Source organism: Oncorhynchus clarkii, chromosome 3, assembly GCF_045791955.1.
Source record: "Oncorhynchus clarkii lewisi isolate Uvic-CL-2024 chromosome 3, UVic_Ocla_1.0, whole genome shotgun sequence".
Taxonomy (NCBI): domain Eukaryota; kingdom Metazoa; phylum Chordata; class Actinopteri; order Salmoniformes; family Salmonidae; genus Oncorhynchus; species Oncorhynchus clarkii.
Genome location: NC_092149.1, coordinates 23,891,876 through 23,911,874, shown reverse-complemented (window position 1 = coordinate 23,911,874; position 19,999 = coordinate 23,891,876). Strand labels below are relative to the sequence as shown.

At 43.5% G+C, this 19,999-nt stretch overlaps 1 protein-coding gene across 2 annotated transcripts in view; it reads right to left on the bottom strand.

Annotated features, from left to right (window-relative positions):
* The window catches only part of LOC139391281 (dihydropyrimidinase), a 48,094-nt gene extending 28,345 nt beyond the window's left edge, over nucleotides 1-19,749 (bottom strand). Inside the window, exons 1-3 of one of the 2 annotated variants that reach the window (XM_071138920.1) lie at nucleotides 19,087-19,749; nucleotides 14,322-14,480; nucleotides 13,207-13,386 (exon numbers count right to left, since the gene is read on the bottom strand). In XM_071138920.1, the coding sequence (XP_070995021.1) occupies nucleotides 13,207-13,386; nucleotides 14,322-14,480; nucleotides 19,087-19,338 (591 nt within the window). In that variant the 5' untranslated portion in view covers nucleotides 19,339-19,749. The remainder of the gene's footprint in view (nucleotides 1-13,206; nucleotides 13,387-14,321; nucleotides 14,481-19,086) is intronic. The other variant, XM_071138919.1, reaches the window with a different exon arrangement.
* Nucleotides 19,750-19,999: the final 250 nt, after the last annotated feature.

Here is a 19,999-nt window from a genome sequence, read left to right as displayed (position 1 = left end):
AAATGGTACTCTTATACTCATATGAATGACATGACCAAATGACCGCCAATGATAAGGGTATGTTGGCTGTGTTCTAGGAAGCACCTTGATGACACACATGATAAGGTACATGAGATGAATGGAGAGAACAAGATAGATAAAGATGAAGAAGACTGTGTGTCTGTCCGCTGTGGGTTTTGTAATACTAGCATGTATGGTAAAACATCTTCATGTGTGGTGATATGTTACTGTCAGACATTATGTGATTTGACATTCAATAGTTATGTTGGTGCTGCAATAGAATCAATGTGTGGGCTCCTTATTTACCAACATGGGCAAAGAGTCTCAAAGACAACACAACTAGACATCGATAGCTATCCACATCTGTGAAGATTTGAAAACAATGTTAACTAGTTCAAGCACATACTGTGCTGCATAGATAGATGAAAATATAGGTACTTTACTAATCTCAGAGGAAACATTTCTTACCAGTACCTTAGCCCACATTAGGTATTTCACACACTCATGGGACAAAGTATTTTTATAACCAACGGTCAAATCTTACATCACCAAGAGTAGAACTTCATCATCTAGACTAGGATTGGATAGAGTTAGTTTACATGTCTTGGATAGGGTTTGTTTTACATGTCTTGGATAGGGTTAGTTTTACATGTCTTGGATAGGGTTAGTTTTGCATGGCTTGGATAGGGTTAGTTTTACATGGCTTGGATAGGGTTAGTTTTACATGGCTTGGATAGGGTTAGTTTTACATGGCTTGGATAAGGTTAGTTTTACATGGCTTGGATAGGGTTAGTTTTACATGGCTTGGATAGGGTTAGTTTTACATGGCTTGGATAGGGTTAGTTTTGCATGGCTTGGATAGGGTTAGTTTTACATGGCTTGGATAGGGTTAGTTTTACATGGCTTGGATAGGGTTAGTTTTACATGGCTTGGATAGGGTTAGTTTTACATGGCTTGGATAAGGTTAGTTTTACATGGCTTGGATAGGGTTAGTTTTACATGGCTTGGAGAGGATTAGTTTTGCATGGCTTGGATAAGGTTAGTTTTACATGGATTGGAGAGGGTTAGTTTTGCATGGCTTGGACAGAGTTAGTTTTACATGGTTTGGGTTGAGTTTGTTTTACCTGGCTTGGACAGAGTTAGTTTTGCATGGCTTGGATAGGGTTAGTTTTACATGGCTTGGATAGGGTTAGTTTTACATGGCTTGGATAGGGTTAGTTTTACCTGGCTTGGATAGGGTTAGTTTTACCTGGCTTGGACAGAGTTAGTTTTACATGGCTTGGATAAGGTTAGTTTTGCATGGCTTGGATAGGGTTAGTTTTACATGGCTTGGATAGGGTTAGTTTTACCTGGCTTGGACAGAGTTAGTTTTACATGGCTTGGATAAGGTTAGTTTTGCATGGCTTGGATAGGGTTAGTTTTACATGGCTTGGATAGGGTTAGTTTTACATGGCTTGGACAGAGTTAGTTTTGCATGGCTTGGATAAGGTTAGTTTTGCATGTCTTGGATAGGGTTAGTTTTGCATGGCTTGGATAGGGTTAGTTTTGCATGGCTTGGATAGGATTAGTTTTACTTGGCTTGGACAGAGTTAGTTTCACATGGCTTGGACAGAATTAGTTTTACATGGCTTGTATAGGGTTAGTTTCACATGGCTTGGACAGAATTAGTTTTACATGGTTTGGGTTGAGTTTGTTTTACCTGGCTTGGACAGAATTAGTTTTACATGGCTTGAATAGGGTTAGTTTTACATGGCTTGAATAGGGTTAGTTTTACATGGCTTGCATAGGGTTAGTTTTACATGGCTTGAATAGGGTTTGTTTTACATGGCTTGGATAGGGTTAGTTTTGCGTGTAAGGGAATACCCCTCTGAAATGGACAAAAATGAATGGGAACTTATTTGCACCGTATGAAACATATACACGATGTTGCAAATGTCATATGGCAAATGCCAAGTGTCACACAGCAAAAATCCAATAGATGGCGAGCGCGCTCCACTGTAAATTTTCATATTGCAAATGCACATCAAGTCAAGACCCTAGGGTCAAATTTTGAAAATCAAATTCTTATCATCCCCTTAAAAAGTGCTCCCTTTTTTTGAAATTCTTTCGATTTTTTTTGTAAATTATACTTATATAACAACTGTATGAACATACTTTTGTCATATTTTATTGTCACATTTTTAAGCCATGAATTAACCTAGATGGTCTATTTGTCATGTATGATGAGAGAGAAGTGGGACTCTTGTTTTTTAATGATTCTTTGATGGGCACGGGTGGGGGGCATGGGTGGGGGGTGCTCCCTACCCAACCGTGAACCACTTGCACCCCCTTAAAGGCATTAATTATTATTTTTTTGAAGTGCTCCTGGTAACCCGTTCCAATCACCAGGCGCACGGTTGTCCATTTGCAATATGTTTCAATGGGCATTTACCATCACGAATTTGACATGCTCAAAAATACTGCAGGAATGCGATATTGACTGGCCCGATGAACTCAGGATGGCCGGGCAGTGATTCTGGTTCCTCTCCATTGCTCATTGGTGTTGATTTCAGAATATCCATTTGGTGATGGTCTATCACTGTTTAAACATATTGCAAATGGAAAAAAGTCAGCCAGCAAGTCACCACCCATCGGTCAACTAGATAGCATTCTGACACCACACCCACTTTTTCCAACTCGTTTAGAAGCCAACTATCACATATTTCAGAGCAGGCCCTTCACATAATAAAAACATAAAACACGTTCTAGCTGCGGGTCCAGTTCTGACATTGTGTGTAAAATCAAAACAAAACAAAAAATCTAAATCAAAATCAAATTTTATTTGTCACATACACATGGCCAGCAGATGTCAATGCGAGTGTAGCGAAATGCTTGTGCTTCTAGTTCCGGCAATGCAGTAATAACCAACGAGTAATCTAACCTAACAATTCCACAACTACTACCTTATACACACAAGTGTAAAGGGATAAAGAATATGTACATGAAGATATATGAATGAGTGATGGTACAGAACAGCATAGGCAAGATGCAGTAGATGGTATCGAGTACAGTATATACATATGAGATGAGTAATGTAGGGTATGTTAACATAAAAGTGGCATAGTTTAAAGTGCCTAGTGATACATGTATTACATAAAGATGGCAAGATGCAGTAGATGATATAGTGTACAGTATATACATATACATATGAGATGAGTAATGTAGGGTATTTAAACATTATATTAAGTGGCATTGTTTAAAGTGTAGGCCTAGCTGAGGTGACCCTGAATCCCAAGTTTCGGTTTCGGTTCGATAGGTCATTTGGAGCACAAGCTGCGACCTTAATTGGTACTGAAAATCCACATTTTCCGTGCGGTTCTACGGGGTCCTTGAATGAGCTAACGGACAGAAACATTAGGGTCCGTCTCTATGGGCCCTAGGCGGTTTCAATGCACCTAGTCTTGCGACTCTGGGACTTTTCTAAATGTTGTCATTTTCGTGATTTTCAAAATTAATTGAAGTTAATGCAAATGTACAAGGCTGTACAAGGAACCTTCTAGAGCCACATAACTCACCGTGCACTATTGACTTGAGCTCTAGAACAGGTTTCTAAAGTTTCAGAGCTCTAGGTCTGACTGTTCTTTGATAGTTCGAACAAAAGTAACTATTGCAGGCTCTGTATGTCACACCGACCTTGCTGTGTGTGTGTGTGAGCTTTTCTTGGAAGTCTGATGGGAGAAATGACTGATTTACAGTTCATGAGGGTTACCTAATCACACATATGAAGTTTTGGAAACATTTGACCTTTTTAACCCTTCGAAACAGCCCCTATGACCCCAATTTAAGGCACTTCCGGTTGGCACAGGAAGCAGTAAAAGTAAAGGAATATACTGATTGGGGTATGCTCTTACAGAATCCAGAGTTTAAAGCCTTTACGCTAAGAATTGACTTATCTACATAGGGTTGAATGCAGTGAGTTTCACAAACTGCAGGTTTGGTATATCAAAACACCTTTCGGGTGAATTTAATCACTTCCGGTTGCTCCAGGAAGCTTAGAATCGACACAGGTAGACCTCATATTGGCCTGATGGATTGTCATCGAAGACAGGTTCATAAGGTATTCATAACCCACATAGGCTACAGGTTGAATTTAGGGGAGCAGACAATGTATTCCTATGGGCGAGATGAAAAAACCCTGTTTTCACTGTTAAGGGTTAATACCACACGGTCAAGGTTAGGCTTGCACAGATCGGGAGGAGCTTTTTTAAATTTTTATTTTTGTTTCACCTTTATTTAACCAGGTAGGATAGTTGAGAACAAGTTCTCACTTGCAACTGCGACCAGGCCAAGATAAAGCAAAGCAGTGTGAACAGAAAACAAAACAGAGTTACACATGGAGTAAAAAATAAACAATAAACAAGTCAATAACATAGTAGAAAAAAATAATCTATATACATTGTGTGCAAAAGGCATGAGGAGGTAGGCAATAAATAGGCCATTACAATTTAGCAGATTAACACTGGAGTGATAAATGATCAGATGAACATGTGCAGGTAGAGATACTGGTGTGCAAAAGAGCAGAAAAGTAAATAAAATAAAAACAGTATGGGGATGAGGTAGGTAAATTGGGTGGGCTATATACCGATGGACTATGTACAGCTGCAGTGATTGGGTAGCTGCTCAGATAGCAGATGTTTAAAGTTGGTGAGGGAGATAAAAGTCTCCAACTTCAGAGATTTTTGCAATTCGTTCCAGTCGCAGGCAGCAGAGAACTGGAAGGAAAGGCGGCCAAATGAGGTTTTGGCTTTAGGGATTATCAGTGAGATACATCTGCTGGAGCGCGTGCTACGGGTGGGTGTTGCCATCGTGACCAGTGAACTGAGATAAGGCGGAGCTTTACCTAGCATAGACTTGTAGATGACCTGGAGCCAGTGGGTCTGGCGACGAACATGTAGCGAGTGCCAGCCGACTAGAGCATACAGGTCGCAGTGGTGGGTGGTATAAGGTGCTTTAGTAACAAAACGGATGGCACTGTGATAAACTGCATCCAGTTTGCTGAGTAGAGTATTGAAAGCTATTTTGTAGATGACATCGCCAAAGTCGAGGATCGGTAGGATAGTCAGTTTTACTAGGGTAAGTTTTGCGGCGTAAGTGAAGGAGGCTTTGTTGCGAAATAGAAAGCCGACTCTAGATTTGATTTTAGATTGGAGATGTTTGATATGAGTCTGGAAGGAGAGTTTGCAGTCTAGCCAGACACCTAGGTACTTATAGATGTCCACATATTCTAGGTCGGAACCATCCAGGGTGGTGATGCTAGTCGGGCGTGCGGGTGCAGGCAGCGAACGGTTGAAAAGCATGCATTTGGTTTTACTAGCGTTTAAGAGCAGTTGGAGGCCACGGAAGGAGTGTTGTATGGCATTGAAGCTCGTTTGGAGGTTAGATAGCACAGTGTCCAAGGAAGGGCCAGAAGTATACAGAATGGTGTCATCTGCGTAGAGGTGGATCAGGGAATCGCCCGCAGCAAGAGCAACATCATTGATATATACAGAGAAAAGAGTCGGCCCGAGAATTGAACCCTGTGGCACCCCCATAGAGACTGCCAGAGGACCGGACAACATGCCCTCCGATTTGACACACTGAACTCTGTCTGCAAAGTAGTTGGTGAACCAGGCAAGGCAGTCATTAGAAAAACCGAGGCTACTGAGTCTGCCGATAAGAATATGGTGATTAACAGAGTCGAAAGCCTTGGCCAGGTCGATGAAGACTGCTGCACAGTACTGTCTTTTATCGATGGCGGTTATGATATCATTTAGTACCTTGAGTGTGGCTGAGGTGCACCAGTGACCAGGCTCGGAAACCGGATTGCACAGCGGAGAAGGTACGGTGGGATTCAAGATGGTCAGTGATCTGTTTGTTGACTTGGCTTTCAAAGACCTTAGATAGGCAGGGCAGGATGGATATAGGTCTGTAACAGTTTGGGTCCAGGGTGTCTTCCCCTATGAAGAGGGTGATGACCTCGGCAGCTTTCCAATCCTTGGGGATCTCAGATGATACGAAGGAGAGGTTGAACAGGCTGGTAATAGGGGTTGCGACAATAGCGGCGGACAGTTTCAGAAATAGAGGGTCCAGATTGTCAAGCCCAGCTGATTTGTACGGGTCCTGGTTTTGCAGCTCTTTCAGAACATCTGCTATCTGGATTTGGGTGAAAGAGAAGCTGGGGAGGCGTGGGAGAGTAGCTGAAGGGGGGGGGGGGCGGAGCTGTTGGCCGAGGTTGGAGCAGCCGGGAGGAAGGCATGGCCAGCCGTTGAGAAATGCTTGTTGAAGTTTTCGATTATCACGGATTTATCGGTGGTGACCATGTTACCTAGCCTCAGTGCAGTGGGCAGCTGGGAGGAGGTGCTCTTGTTCTCCATGGACTTTACAGTGTCCCAGAACTTTTTGGAGCTAGCTACAGGATGCAAATTTCTGCTTGAAAAAGCTGGCCTTTGCTTTCCTGACTGACTGCGTATATTGGCTCCTGACTTCCCTGAACAGTTGCATATCGCGGGGACTATTCGATGCTATTGCAGTCCGCCACAGGATGTTTTTGTGCTGGTCGAGGGCAGTCAGGTCTGGAGTGAACCAAGGGCTATATCTGTTCTTAGTTCTGCATTTTTTGAACGGAGCATGCTTGTCTAAGATGGCGAGGAAGTTACTTTTAAAGAATGACCAGGCATCCTCAACTGACGGGATGAGGTAAATATCCTTCCAGGATACCCGGGCCAGGTCGATTAGAAAGGCCTGCTCGCAGAAGTGTTTTAGGGAGCGCGGACCTGTAGCGGATTCAGGCAATGAGGCAGTGATGGCTGAGATCCTGATTGAAGACAGCAGAGGTGTATTTAGAGGGCAAGTTGGTCAGGATAATGTAAATTAGGGTGCCCATGTTTACGGATTTAGGGTTGTACCTGGTGGGTTCCTTGATGATTTGTGTGAGATTGAGGGTATCTAGCTTAGATTGTAGGACTGCCAGGGTGTTAAGCATATCCCAGTTTAGGTCACCTAACAGAACAAACTCTGAAGCTAGATGGGGGGCGATCAATTCACAGATGGTGTCCAAGGCACAGCTGGGAGCTGAGGGGGGTCGGTAGCAGGCGGCAACAGTGAGAGACTTATTTCTGGAGAGATTCATTTTAAAATTAGAAGTTCGAACTGTTTGGGCATAAACCTGGAAAGTATAACAGAACTTTGCAGGTTATCTCTGCAGTAGATTGCAACTCCTCCCCCTTTGGCAGTTCTATCTTGACGGAAAGTGTTATAGTTGGGTATGGAAATCTCAGATGTTTTGGTGGCCTTCCTAAGCCAGGATTCAGACACGGCAAGGACATCAGGGTTGGCAGAGTGTGCTAAAGCAGAGAGTAAAACAAACTTAGGGAGGAGGCTTCTGATGTTGACATTCATGAAACCAAGGCTTTTTCGATCACAGAAGTCAACAAATGAGGGTGCCTGGGGACATGCAGGGCCTGGGTTTACCTCCACATCACCCGAGGAACAGAGGAGGAGTAGGATGAGGGTGCGGCTAAAGGCTATCAAAACTGGTCGCCTAGAGCGTTGGGGACAAGGAATTAAAGGAGCAGATTTATGGGCGTGGTAGAATATATTCAGGGCATAATGTGCAGACAGGGGTATGGTGGGGTGCGGGTACAGCGGAGGTAAGCCCAGGCACTGGGTGATGATAAGAGAGGTTGTATCTCTGGACATGCTGGTTATAATGGGTGAGGTCACCGCATGTGTGGGAGGTGGGACAAAGGAGGTATCAGAGGTGTGAGGAGTGGAACTAGGGGCTCCATTGTAAACTAAAACAATGATAACTAACCTGAACAATAGTATACAAGGCATATTGATAATTGAGAGAGACATACAGCAAGGCATAAAGTAATCGCAGGTCTTGATTGGGAGAGCTTGCTAAAACAACAGGTGAGACTACAACAGCTAGTCAGCTAACACAACAACAGCTGGTAAAATGGCGATGACTAGGCTCGGAGGGTCGGATTAACTACACACAGAGCCTGAGTTTGCGGCTGGGGCTGACAGATAAAACAGAAATAAACAGAATGGAGTACAGTGATTAATGGACAGTCCAGCAGGCATCAGCTATGTAGCCAAGTGATCATAGTGTCATAGTGTCCAGGGGGCAGCAGTAGATGGAACAGGGAAGCCGCCACTACGCTAGCACGCGGGTGACACAGCGTTTAAAGTAAGTAGCCTGGGGGTGGTAGGGGGGTCTGGGGTGGTGCGGCGGGGGGGCCGTGTCGACAGAGAATCCAAGCCAGATGGCAAAAGAGGTATTGTATAATTTAGTTTGCTAGCGGGCAGATGTGCCTGGCTCACGGCTAACTGGTGCTAGCTTCGTGGCAGTGGCGTTAGCCAAGGTCCAGAGTTTACAGCAAGGATCCAGTGGAGTATTGGGCTCTAGCCGTGTATGAGTGGGGTTCGGGTGAACAGCTGAGTAGGCCGGGAGGTGGTGAGGTGGGCCTCAGGGATAGCTTCGGTACTGGGTGCAAGCTAGCTTTGAAGATCAGAAGTAGTGGTCCAGGGATTACGGCAGGAATCCGGCATTGTTGTGGAGAGACAGTTTGATACTGGTAGAATGGCGAGTATTATCCAGGCTAAAAACAAGGCTGGCTGTGCAGAAGGTAAAAGCCGCTAGCAGTTGCTAACAATGACTAAACAGCTTGTAGCTAATTAGCTGGTTAGCTTCTGGAGGTTCTTGAATGTGTTCTAAAATTAAAAATAATAGCGATTCCGTATCACATTGGGTGAGGCAGGTTACCGGAAGGTATAATCAAATAAAAAATTTAAAAGAGATTGAAAATAAATATGGGTCCAGTGAGTGGTTGGGCTGGCTGGGGACACGGCGATTCAGACAGTTAGCAGGCCTGTGCTAACAAGCTAACAGTTAGTAGGCCGGGGCTAAACAAGCTAGCAGTTAGTAGACCGGGGCAGGCTAGCAGTTAGCAGGCCGGGTTAGCAAGCAAGCAGATAGCAGGGGCTAGAAAGTTAGCCTTTGGGGGACGTCGCGATGGGGTTAAGTCTGTTTTTGCCTCTTCATGCGGTGACGTCGATAGACCGGTCATGGAATTAGTAGAGTTCCAAGTAGCTCTAGGTAGCTAGCAGGCCTAGCTGGTTAGCATAATGGGCCTTCAGCGGAGCCTGTTGGAGTCCTCGGGCAGATTATGTCGGTATTCCAGTCGTAGGGGATGCCCTGTACCGGCTGTAGAAGGGGTCTGGATATTGTAGCCCAGGAGTATGCTTCGGTGGTAGCACAGGAGCTCTGGCCGGGCTAGCTTCAAGCTAAGTGGATGGAAACGCTAGCCAGGAGAGGTCATCCGGGCTTGCAGTTAGCTAGTTGTGAAGATCCAGATGAAAATGTTCAATTTGCGGTGGGAATCCTTGGATAAAAATAATAGGTCCGTTACGCTCTGGTTAGAGTCACGTTGTTCGAATTGGCGAGAGCTATTCGAGCTGAAGGTTAGCTGAACACCGCTGGCAATGGTTTGCTGACTGATAGCTGGTAGTTAGCTGGCTAGCTTCAGTTGAGGGATTCCAGATCCAAAGTAAATATAGATACTTTAGAAGAAAAAAATGCAGATCCACGCTACATTGGGTGAGGCGTGTTGCAGGAGAGTTTTTAGATGTTGAGGTTAAGCAAAATATTTTAAAAGTGATGCGAAGAAAAATATGTAAAAAACAATATATACAAGGGACACGACAGGACAAAGACGTCTGACTGCTACGCCATCTTGGAACATTCCTGTGGTTGAATTGTCCTTCTAACCCTAACGGTTCCACCGCTGTCCCCCAAAAGCACCTGAAATTTAGGACCAGGCTTCATTAATGGGCCTACTTTTTTTCACGGTCGCTGCACTCAGGGTGAGCTACGGTCAAGCGGGGCATCTCGTTGAACTCGGCACGACCTAGAGACTATGGTGATGCCATTTTTAGTGTTGATTTCAGTCTGTCATTTTGGTGATGGTTCATCACTGTTTAAACATATTGCAAATGTACAAAAGTCAGCCAGCAAGTCAGCATCCATCAGTCAATTAGATATCATTCTGACACCAAACTGATACCATCTGATACCAAACCCACGTTTTCCAACTCGAATAAAAGCCAACTATCACATATTTCAGAGCAGGCCCATAATTCACAGCGCCATTTTAAACCATAATAAAAATGGTAAACACATGTTCTAGCTGCGGGTCCAGTTCTGACATTATGTGTAGGCCTATGTGAGGCGACCCTGGATCCGAGTTTTGGCTCGATAGGTCATTCGGTGCCCGATCAATTACCTTAATTGGTGCTGAAAATCATTTTTTTCCGGGCGTTGCTACGGGGTCCTTGAATGAGCTATCAGACAGAAATGTTGGGGTCCATTTCTATGGGCTGAGGCAGTTTCAATGCACCTAATCTTGTGACTCTGGAACTTTTCTAAATGTCGTCATTTTCGTGATGGTCAAAATGAATTGAAGTTATTGCAAATGTACGAGGCTGTTTCTTGGTCTGAGAACCTTCTAGAGCCACATAACTCACCACACACTATTGACTTGAGCTCAAGAACAGGTTTCTAAAGTTTCAGAACTCTAGGTCTGACGGTTCCCTGATAGTTAGAATGAAGGTAACTATTGCAGGCTCTGTGTGTCTGCAAGTCCCACACTGTGTCACTTCGTCCTTGCTGTGTGTGTGTGAGTTTTTCTTGAGGGTTCCCTAATCACACATATGATGTTTTGGCAAAATCTGACCTTTTTAACCCTTCGAAACTGCCTCTATGATCCCAATTTAAGGCACCAATTTAAGACACAGGAAGCTGAAAGTGAAAAACATATCCTCCTTGGGGTAGGCTCTTACAGAATTTTGAGTTTTAAGTCTTTACGTTAAGAATTTACTGATTTACAGAGGGTTGAATGAGTGTGTGTGAATTCAGAAAATCACAGAAATCTCACAGAGCTCTGAAACCCACCTTAACGGATTCATCTGAACACGCCGCAACTGGATCTGTAACTTTTTTGGGGAAAAAAACACATTTCTTTGAGCATCACCAATTGTACATTGTACAATTTCTCTTAAATTCCGATAGATAAATGGCTGGTCCTTTTTTTCCTGACACCGTAGGTTCATGTACTTTGAAGTGAAGTGATCAAATTAGAGCTCTATTTTTGTTTTTGACCTTTAATCCCAGGAAAATGGCCTTAACTCAAAAAGCGTTGAGGCCTCGACACCATCTTGTTTCTGGGCTAACTACCCATTATGCCAAACCTATGCTCACCAAGTTTCGTCTTTGAAGTCTTTTCCGTTTAGGAGAAATGGCCATGTCGTGATTGGTGATGTTTTGTACATTTGCAATAAGATTACATTCGCCATCTGGTGGAATTTACCGGGACAGCGGAAAAATTTGTCAAAATTTGAAAAATGTGTAAAACGGAATGTCCAAGAGACTTCGTTCAATGACTTCCCGGAAGATCTGGCCCCGGTGCACAGCCCACCGCCGTCTGCGAATGTTAGAAACATTCGCGGATGTCTAGTAAGGGACCGTACATTTGCAATATGGAGTTTCTCATCGATCATACAGCAAATACCTAAAAGTGCCTTTCATGTATGGCATGGATATGGTTAGTTTTGCATGGTTTGGATAGGGTAAGTTTTGCATGGCTTGGTTGGGGTTAGTTTTACATGGATTGGATAGGGTTTGTTTTACATGGCTTGCATAGGGTTAGTTTTACATGGATTGGATAGGGTTTGTTTTACATGGCTTGGATAGTGTATGTTTTACATGGCTTGGATAGGGTTATATTTGCATGGCTTGGATAGGGTTAGTTTTAAATGACTTGGATAGGGTTAGTTTTACATGGCTTGGATAGTGTATGTTTTACATGGCTTGGATAGGGTTAGTTTTACATGGCTTGGATAGGGTTATATTTGCATGGCTTGGACAGAGTTAGTTTTGCATGGCTTGAATATGGTTAGTTTTACATGGCTTGAATATGGTTAGTTTTACATGGCTTGGATAGGGTTAGTTTTACATGGCTTGGATAGGGTTAGTTTTACATGGCTTGGATAGGGTTTTATTTGCATGGCTTGGACAGAGTTAGTTTTACATGACTTGAATTGGTTAGTTTTGCATGGCTTGATTAGGGTTGGTTTTGCATGGTTTGGATAGTGTTAGTTTTACATTGCTTGGATAGGGTTAGTTTTGCATGGCTTGAGTTGTGTATGTTTTGTATGGCTTGAATAGGGTTCGTTTTGCATGTCTTTGATATGGTTAGTTTGACATGGATTGGACATAGTTTTACATGTCTTGTATAGGGTTAGCTTTGCAAGGCATGGATAGGGGTAGATTTGCATGGCCTGGATAAGGTTAGATTTGCATGGCTTTCATAGGGTTAGTTTTACATGGCTTGGATAAGGTTAGTTTTACATGGCTTGGATAGGGTTAGTTTTACATGGCTTGGATAGGGTTAGTTTTACATGGCTTGGATAAGGTTAGTTTTACATGGCTTGGATAAGGTTAGTTTTACATGGCTTGGATAAGGTTAGTTTTACATGGCTTGGATAGGGTTAGTTTTACATGGCTTGGATAGGGTTAGTTATACATGGCTTGGATGAGGTTAGTTTTACATGGCTTGTATCTTTAGTCTAGTCTTCTATTAGGCTACATCAGGGTTAACTATTAACCTAAACCTAAGCGGACAGTTAATAGGAACTCATGACTGACCCTTTAAAAATAATGTATTCACCAACAGTTGTTTAGTTAACCTTTGTTCTGTCCTGGTTCATGGGATATTGGATTGGTACCTTGTTACCCACAAGGTTCCATGGTTCCTTTTTAACACACCCATAGTCTTTTCTCGGGTGCGACAGAACAGAACTTCAACAGAAGCGGTAATGTACTTAACGTCCAGTAGAAGAGTATTGTGATTATGGTGACCCAGATGGCAATTACCGTATTGTTTGCTGCACGATTTTTACGATTTCAAATGGTCACACTTAAATTGATCAGGGCACACCTCACCACACCTACTTAACGGTAGCAAACTTACCTCAAATACTGTTGATGAATGGTGTGTACCATTTTGAGGCAATGTGTGGTTCAATACAAACCGTTACACAACGTCGCAGAAGTTGAAGTAGACTGAACAAACCCCTGGTTTGAGCCATATTGACTGTGTCGTGGTCAGAAATGTTTTGGAATACCTCTGCAATAAGGTCTCCATTCTCTGCGTGCACCTGGGCTATGGCTCCAATCTCTTTGCATTGGGAAAACGCAGCATACAGCTCATGGTCTTGAAGCATGAACACATCCTTGTATGCCATGAACATCTTGAAGGAGTTGACACCTTTCTCTTTGGCCAAAGTCTCCATTTCCTTTTTGACCTAGAATGGGTTTAGCAAAAAGCCAATTAGTTTAGCGTGCTTTTCTTTTAAATGCTGAGAGATAAGACTGTTAATATTTCTGTAAAAACCATGTATTGACATACTGTCCATCCCAGGTCTCCATGGAGTCTATTACCACATACTATTTCCTGTTGGGATGTTATTTAAGCAATAAGGCCTGATGAGGTGTGGTATATAGCCAATATATCACGGCTAAGGGCTGTTCTTACGCACAATGCAACGCGAAGTGCCTGGACACAGCCCTTAGCCCCCTGAGGTGCCTTATTGCTATTATGAACTGTATACCAACGTAATTAGAGCAGTAAAAATACATGTTTTGTAATACCCGTGGTATATGGTCTGATATACCACAGCTGTCAGCCAATCAGCATTCAGGGCACGAACCACCCAGTTTTTAATTAAAGTAGATTTTGCAGAGGTTAAGGCTGGGATTTGTCAGATACGCACCTTTTAAAGGCAGCATTCCCAAGTTGAAGGAGGCAGCATTCACCATAAACACATTTTTTGTCTCAAACGGAAATTACCTTTAAATGTCAACTGTGCTATAACGCTGATCGGATTGAATCTACAGTAACAGTGTCCCTCATTTTTAAAACAAGTCTGCTCTTTTATAAAATCCCTGTAGATTTGATGGCATCAGGCCAGAACAAACAAAGTTCTAAACCCTGCCCAATCTCACAAAGCATTCACAGATCAAGACAAATAAATGAAACATTTCAGTCTGGGACAGGAATGTTTCATACTTTTTGTAAATATCTGTACAAATGTAACCCGTGGGATCTGAACCCCGGTCTCTCGCTTGGTAAAGCAATACAGGGTGCAGGGAAAGCTACCTCATCACACATGAGCATGAGTCTGATGTGCTCTTTTTTTCAGGATAGAAAATAGATTATAGATATAACAAGGGGCACTACCTTGTCGCTCCACCATGTGACTGCCACATGGAGGGAGTAGTCGCAGCAGACCTTGGCGTCAGCCGTGACCCTCCACCTATCGTAGGCCTCCAGCAGAGACATGCCTCTCTGGGGGATCACAAAGTCTAGGATCATGGTGGTCCCTCCTGCCAGGGCAGCCTGGGAACAGAGAGCAGGGTTTGTGTTTAGAGAGGGGGTTAGGGTTTAGGGGGTGGTATGGGGTATATCCAGTAGGGTGGTCCCTCCTACCAGGGCAGCCTGGGTACAGAGAGCAGGGTTAGGGTATACTGTAGATAGGTTAGGGTTTAGAGAGGGGTGGATATGGGGGGGGGGGGGGGGGGGGGGTTAGAGTGTAGTCCAGGATCATGATAGTGCCTCCTGCCACTTTCCAGGGCAGCCTGGATAAAGATACACAGAACAGGGTTTAGGTTCCATGGATAAAAATACACAGAACAGGGTTCAGGCTCCATGGATAACGATACACAGAACAGGGTTTAGGTTCCATGGATAAAAATACACAGAACAGGGTTCAGGTGCCATGGATAAAAATACACAGAACAGGGTTCAGGTTCCATGGATAAAGATACACAGAACAGGGTTTAGGTTCCATGGATAAAAATACACAGAACAGGGTTCAGGTTCCATGGATAACGATACACAGAACAGGGTTTAGGTTCCATGGATAAAAATACACAGAACAGGGTTCAAGTTCCATGGATAACGATACACAGAACAGGGTTTAGGTTCCATGGATAAAGATACACAGAACAGGGTTCAGGTTCCATGGATAAAAATACACAGAACAGGGTTCAGGTTCCATGGATAAAAATACACAGAACAGGGTTCAGGTTCCATGGATAAAAATACACAGAACAGGGTTCAGGTTCCATGGATAAAGATACAGTTGAAGTCGGAAGTGTACATACACCTTAGCCAAATACATTTAAACTTAGTTTTTCACAATTCCTGACATTTAATCCTAGTAAAAATTCCCTGTTTTAGGCCAGTTAGGATCACCACTTTATTTTAAGAATGTGAAATGTCAGAATAATAGTAGAGAGAATGATTTATTTCAGCTTTTATTTCTTTCATCACATTCCCAGTGGGTCAGAAGTTTACATACACTCAATTAGTATTTGGTAGCATTGCCTTTAAATTGTTTAACTTGGGTCAAACATTTCAGGTAGCCTTCTACAAGCTTCCCACAATAGGTTTGATGAATTTTGGCCCATTCCTCCTGACAGAGCTGGTGTAACTGAGTCAGGTTTGTAGGCCTCCTTGTTCGCACATGCTGTTTCAGTTCTGCCCACATATTTTCTATTGGATTGAGGTCAGGGTGTTGTGATGACCACTCCAATGCCTTGACTTAGTTGTCCTTAAGCCATTTTGCCACAACTTTGGAAGTATGCTTGGGGTCATTGTCCATTTGGAAGACCCATTTGTGACCAAGCTTTAACTTCCTGACTGATGTCTTGAGATGTTGCTTCAATATATCCACATAAGTTTCCTCCCTCATGTTGCCATCTATTTTGTGAAGTGCACCAGTCCCTCCTGCAGCAACGCACCCCACAACATGATGCTGCCACCCCTGTGCTTCACGGCTGGGATGGTGTGCTTTGGCTTGCAAGCCTCCCCCTTTTTCCTCCAAAGATAACAATGGTCATTATGGCCAAACAGTTCTATTTTTGTTTTATCAGACCAGAGGACATTTTTCCAAAAAGTACGGTCTTTGTCCCCATGTGCAGTTGCAAACCGTAGTCTGGATTTTTTTATGGCGGTTTTGGAGCAGTGGCTTCCTCCTTGCTGAGACGGCCTTTCAGGTTATGTCGATATAGGACTCGTTTTACTGTGGATATAGATACTTTTGTACCTGTTTCCTCCAGTATCTTCACAAGGTCCTTTGCTGTTGTTCTGCGATTGATTTGCACTTTTCGCACCAAAGTATGTTCATCTCTAGGAGACAGAACACGTCTCCTTCCTGAGCAGTATGACAGCAGCGTGGTCCCATGGTGTTTATACTTGCGTACTATTGTTTGTACAGATGAACGTGGTACCTTTAGGTGTTTCTGAGGTCTCGGCTGATTTCTTTTGATTTTCCCATGATGTCAAGCAAAGAGGCACAGAGTTTGAAGGTCGGCCTTGAAATACATCCACAGGTACAACTGTATTTACAGTATCTGCAGCATCTACTGCACCTTACAATGTTTTTTTTGTTTAATATCCTACATGTTTTTAATTATGTAAAGGTGCAGTATGTTTTAAACTTCCTTAAATTCTGGTTTTATGTAGCCCACCTGTAATACAGAAAAGACATACGGTGCCTTCAGAAAGTATTCACACCCACATGTTGTTGTGTTACAGCCGGAATTTAAAATGGATTTCTACACACAATACCCCATAATATAAAAGTGGAATTATGTTTTTCAAAATGTTTACATATGAATTAAAAATGAATAGCTGAAATGTCTTGTTATGGCAAGCCTAAATAAGTTCAGGAGTAAAAATTTGCTTAAAAATTTGCCTGGACCTTTTGCACCCTCTCTGGATTACTGACCTCTGCCTGCCCTGACCCTGACCCTGAGACTGAGACTGCCTGCCCTGACCCTGACCCTGAGACTGCCTGCCCTGACCCTGACCCTGAGACTGCCTGCCCTGACCCTGAGACTGCCTGCCCTGACCCTGACCCTGAGACTGCCTGCCCTGACCCTGAGACTGCCTGCCCTGACCCTGAGACTGCCTGCCCTGACCCTGAGACTGCCTGCCCTGACCCTGAGACTGCCTGCCCTGACCCTGAGACTGCCTGCCCTGACCCTGAGACTGCCTGCCCTGACCCTGAGACTGCCTGCCCTGACCCTGAGACTGCCTGCCCTGACCCTGAGACCGCCTGCCCTGACCCTAAGACTGCCTGCCCTGACCCTGTGACTGCCTGCCCTGACCCTGTGACTGCCTGCCCTGACCCTGAGACTGCCTGCCCTGACCCTGAGACTGCCTGCCCTGACCCTGAGACTGCCTGCCCTGACCCTGAGACTGCCTGCCATTCTGGACCTTGCCCCACCTCACTGGATTACTTACCTCTGCCTGCCCTGACCCTGAGCCTGCCTGCCCTGACCCTGAGACTGCCTGCCCTGACCCTGAGCCTGCCTGCCCTGACCCTGAGCCTGCCTGCCCTGACCCTGAGCCTGCCTGCCGTTCTGGACCTTTTGCATCCTCTCTGGATTACATACCTCTGCCTGACTTTGATCTGTCGTTTGTCTGCCCCTCTATTAGAAGTACACTTTTGTTTCTTCGACACTGTCTGCATCTGGGTCGTACCTGAAACCTGATAGAGTCAATAAGTATTCAACCCCTTTGTTATGTCAAGCCTAAATAAGTTCAGGAATAAAAACGTGCTAAACAAGTCACATAATAAGTTGCATGGATTCACTCTGTGTGCAATAATAGTGTTTAACATGATTTTTGAATGATTACCTCATCTCTGTACCCCACACCTACAATTATCTGTAAGGTCCCTCAGTCGAACACTGAATTTCAAACACAGATTCAACCACAATGATTAGGGAGGTTTTCCAATGCCTTGCAAAGCAGGGCACCTATTGGTAGTTGTGTAAAAAAATGCAGACATTGAATATCATTTTGAGCATGGTAAAGTTATTAATTACACTTTGGATAGTGTATCAATACACCCAATCACTACAAAGATACAGGCGTCCTTCCTAACTCAGTTGCCGGAGAGGAAGGAAACTGTTCAGGGATTTTACCATGAACAGTTACAGAGTTTAAAGGCTGAGATAGAAGAAAACTGAGGATGGATCATCAACATTGTAGTTACTCCACAATAGTAACCTAATTGATAGAGTGAAAAGAAGGTAGCTTATACTGGATAAAAACATTCCAAAACATGCATCCTGTTTGAAACAAGGCACTAAAGTAAAACTGTTAAACTTGTGGCAAAGCAATTCACGTTTTGCCCTTAATACAAAATGTTATGTTTGGAGCAAATCCATTACAACATTTTCAAGCATAGTGGTGGCTGCATCATGTTATGAGTATGCTTGTAATCATTAAGAACTGGGGAGTTTTTCAGGATAAAGAACTAACTGAATGGAGCTAAGCACAGGCAAGATCCTAGAGGAAAACCTGGTTCAGTCTGCTTTCTACCAGACACTGGGAGATGAATTCACCTTTCAGCATGACAATAACCTAAAACATAAGGTCAAATCTACACTGGAGTTGCTTACCAAGCAGTCAGTGAACATTCCTGAGTTGCAGTTTTGACTTAAATCTACTTGAAGATCTATAGCAATACCTATAAATGGATGTCTAGCAATGATTAACAACAAATTTGACAGAGCTTGAAGAATTTTGAAAAGACGAATGTGCAAATGTTGCACAATCCAGGTGTGGAAAGCTCTTCGAGACTTACCCAGAAAGACTCACATCTGTAATCACTGTTCTTCTACAAAGCATTGACTCAGGGGTGTTAATACTTATATACGTTTATTTGTGAACATCTTTTCACTTTGTCATTATGAGTTGTTTGTGTGTAGATGGGATGGGAGAGAAATAAATCAATTTAATAAATGTAGAATTCAGGCAACAAAATGTGAAATAAGTCAAGGGGTATGTATGGTATGTATGGATACTTTCTGAAGGAACTGTAATTATTTTTGTCAGATTTTACTTGTGAATTTTCCTGATGCAGTGAAATCAAGCAAACTCCATTAACCCAGAGCCTACACACAGTGCAACACAAAAGTATTCTCACCTTAGTTCCAATATGGAAATCATCTACTGCTTTGGTGCCCATAAATGCCAACTCCATGTGGGTATGGGTATCGATACCACCCGGTATCACCAGTTTATCTGTGGCATCTATAACGGTAACTCCAGCCGGGATTTGGAGGTTTAATCCGACTTCTTTAATTCTTCCGTCTTCAATGTAGACATCGCTGATAATGGAGCAATCCTCGTTCACAATTTTCCCTCCTTTTATAAGGATCCTGCTTTGGTTTAACATTGTTTCTTTCCCTTTTAGAAGCTCTGGGCATAGGTCTATAATGTCAGTTAGGTATGGGACACACTGGGCATAGGTCTATAATGTCACTTAAATATGGGACACACTGGGCGTAGGTCTAGAATGTCACTTAGGTGTGGGTTACACAACAAACAAATATTTCACAAGTAGACACACCTCTCACAAAAAGAGAAAGAGAAAAAAAGACATTCCCAGGAAGTAGACTAGATTTCACACTATTTAGAAAACTTGACCAGACTTGCAGGCCGTGGTCCCCAAGGACATTACTACTATTCAAAAAAATCACTCAATTTATCCAGATCACAGATGGCAAGCATGAGCAAGTTAAAATTGTCTGGTAGAAAGTGACAAAGAAATGAACTTTCAGTAGGCCTGAAGTGTGTTTGTTTCCATGAAGCTCCAGGGACCACTCATTTTATGTTGGGCGGTCGGCCCTTCCCACAAATAGGCAAATGATTAATGGATTGCTGACTTCTTGCTTTCCAACATTCCCAGGACATGAGGTTAGTCTGAGGTTACAGCCAGAGCCAGCCCTGTGCTTAAGCAACGTAGGCGGTTGCCTAGGGCCTCATGCCGGCTGCTAGGAACTCAGCCGGGGTCTCAACTTACTGTTGAGAGTTAGAATAGTAGAATAGACAAGGTG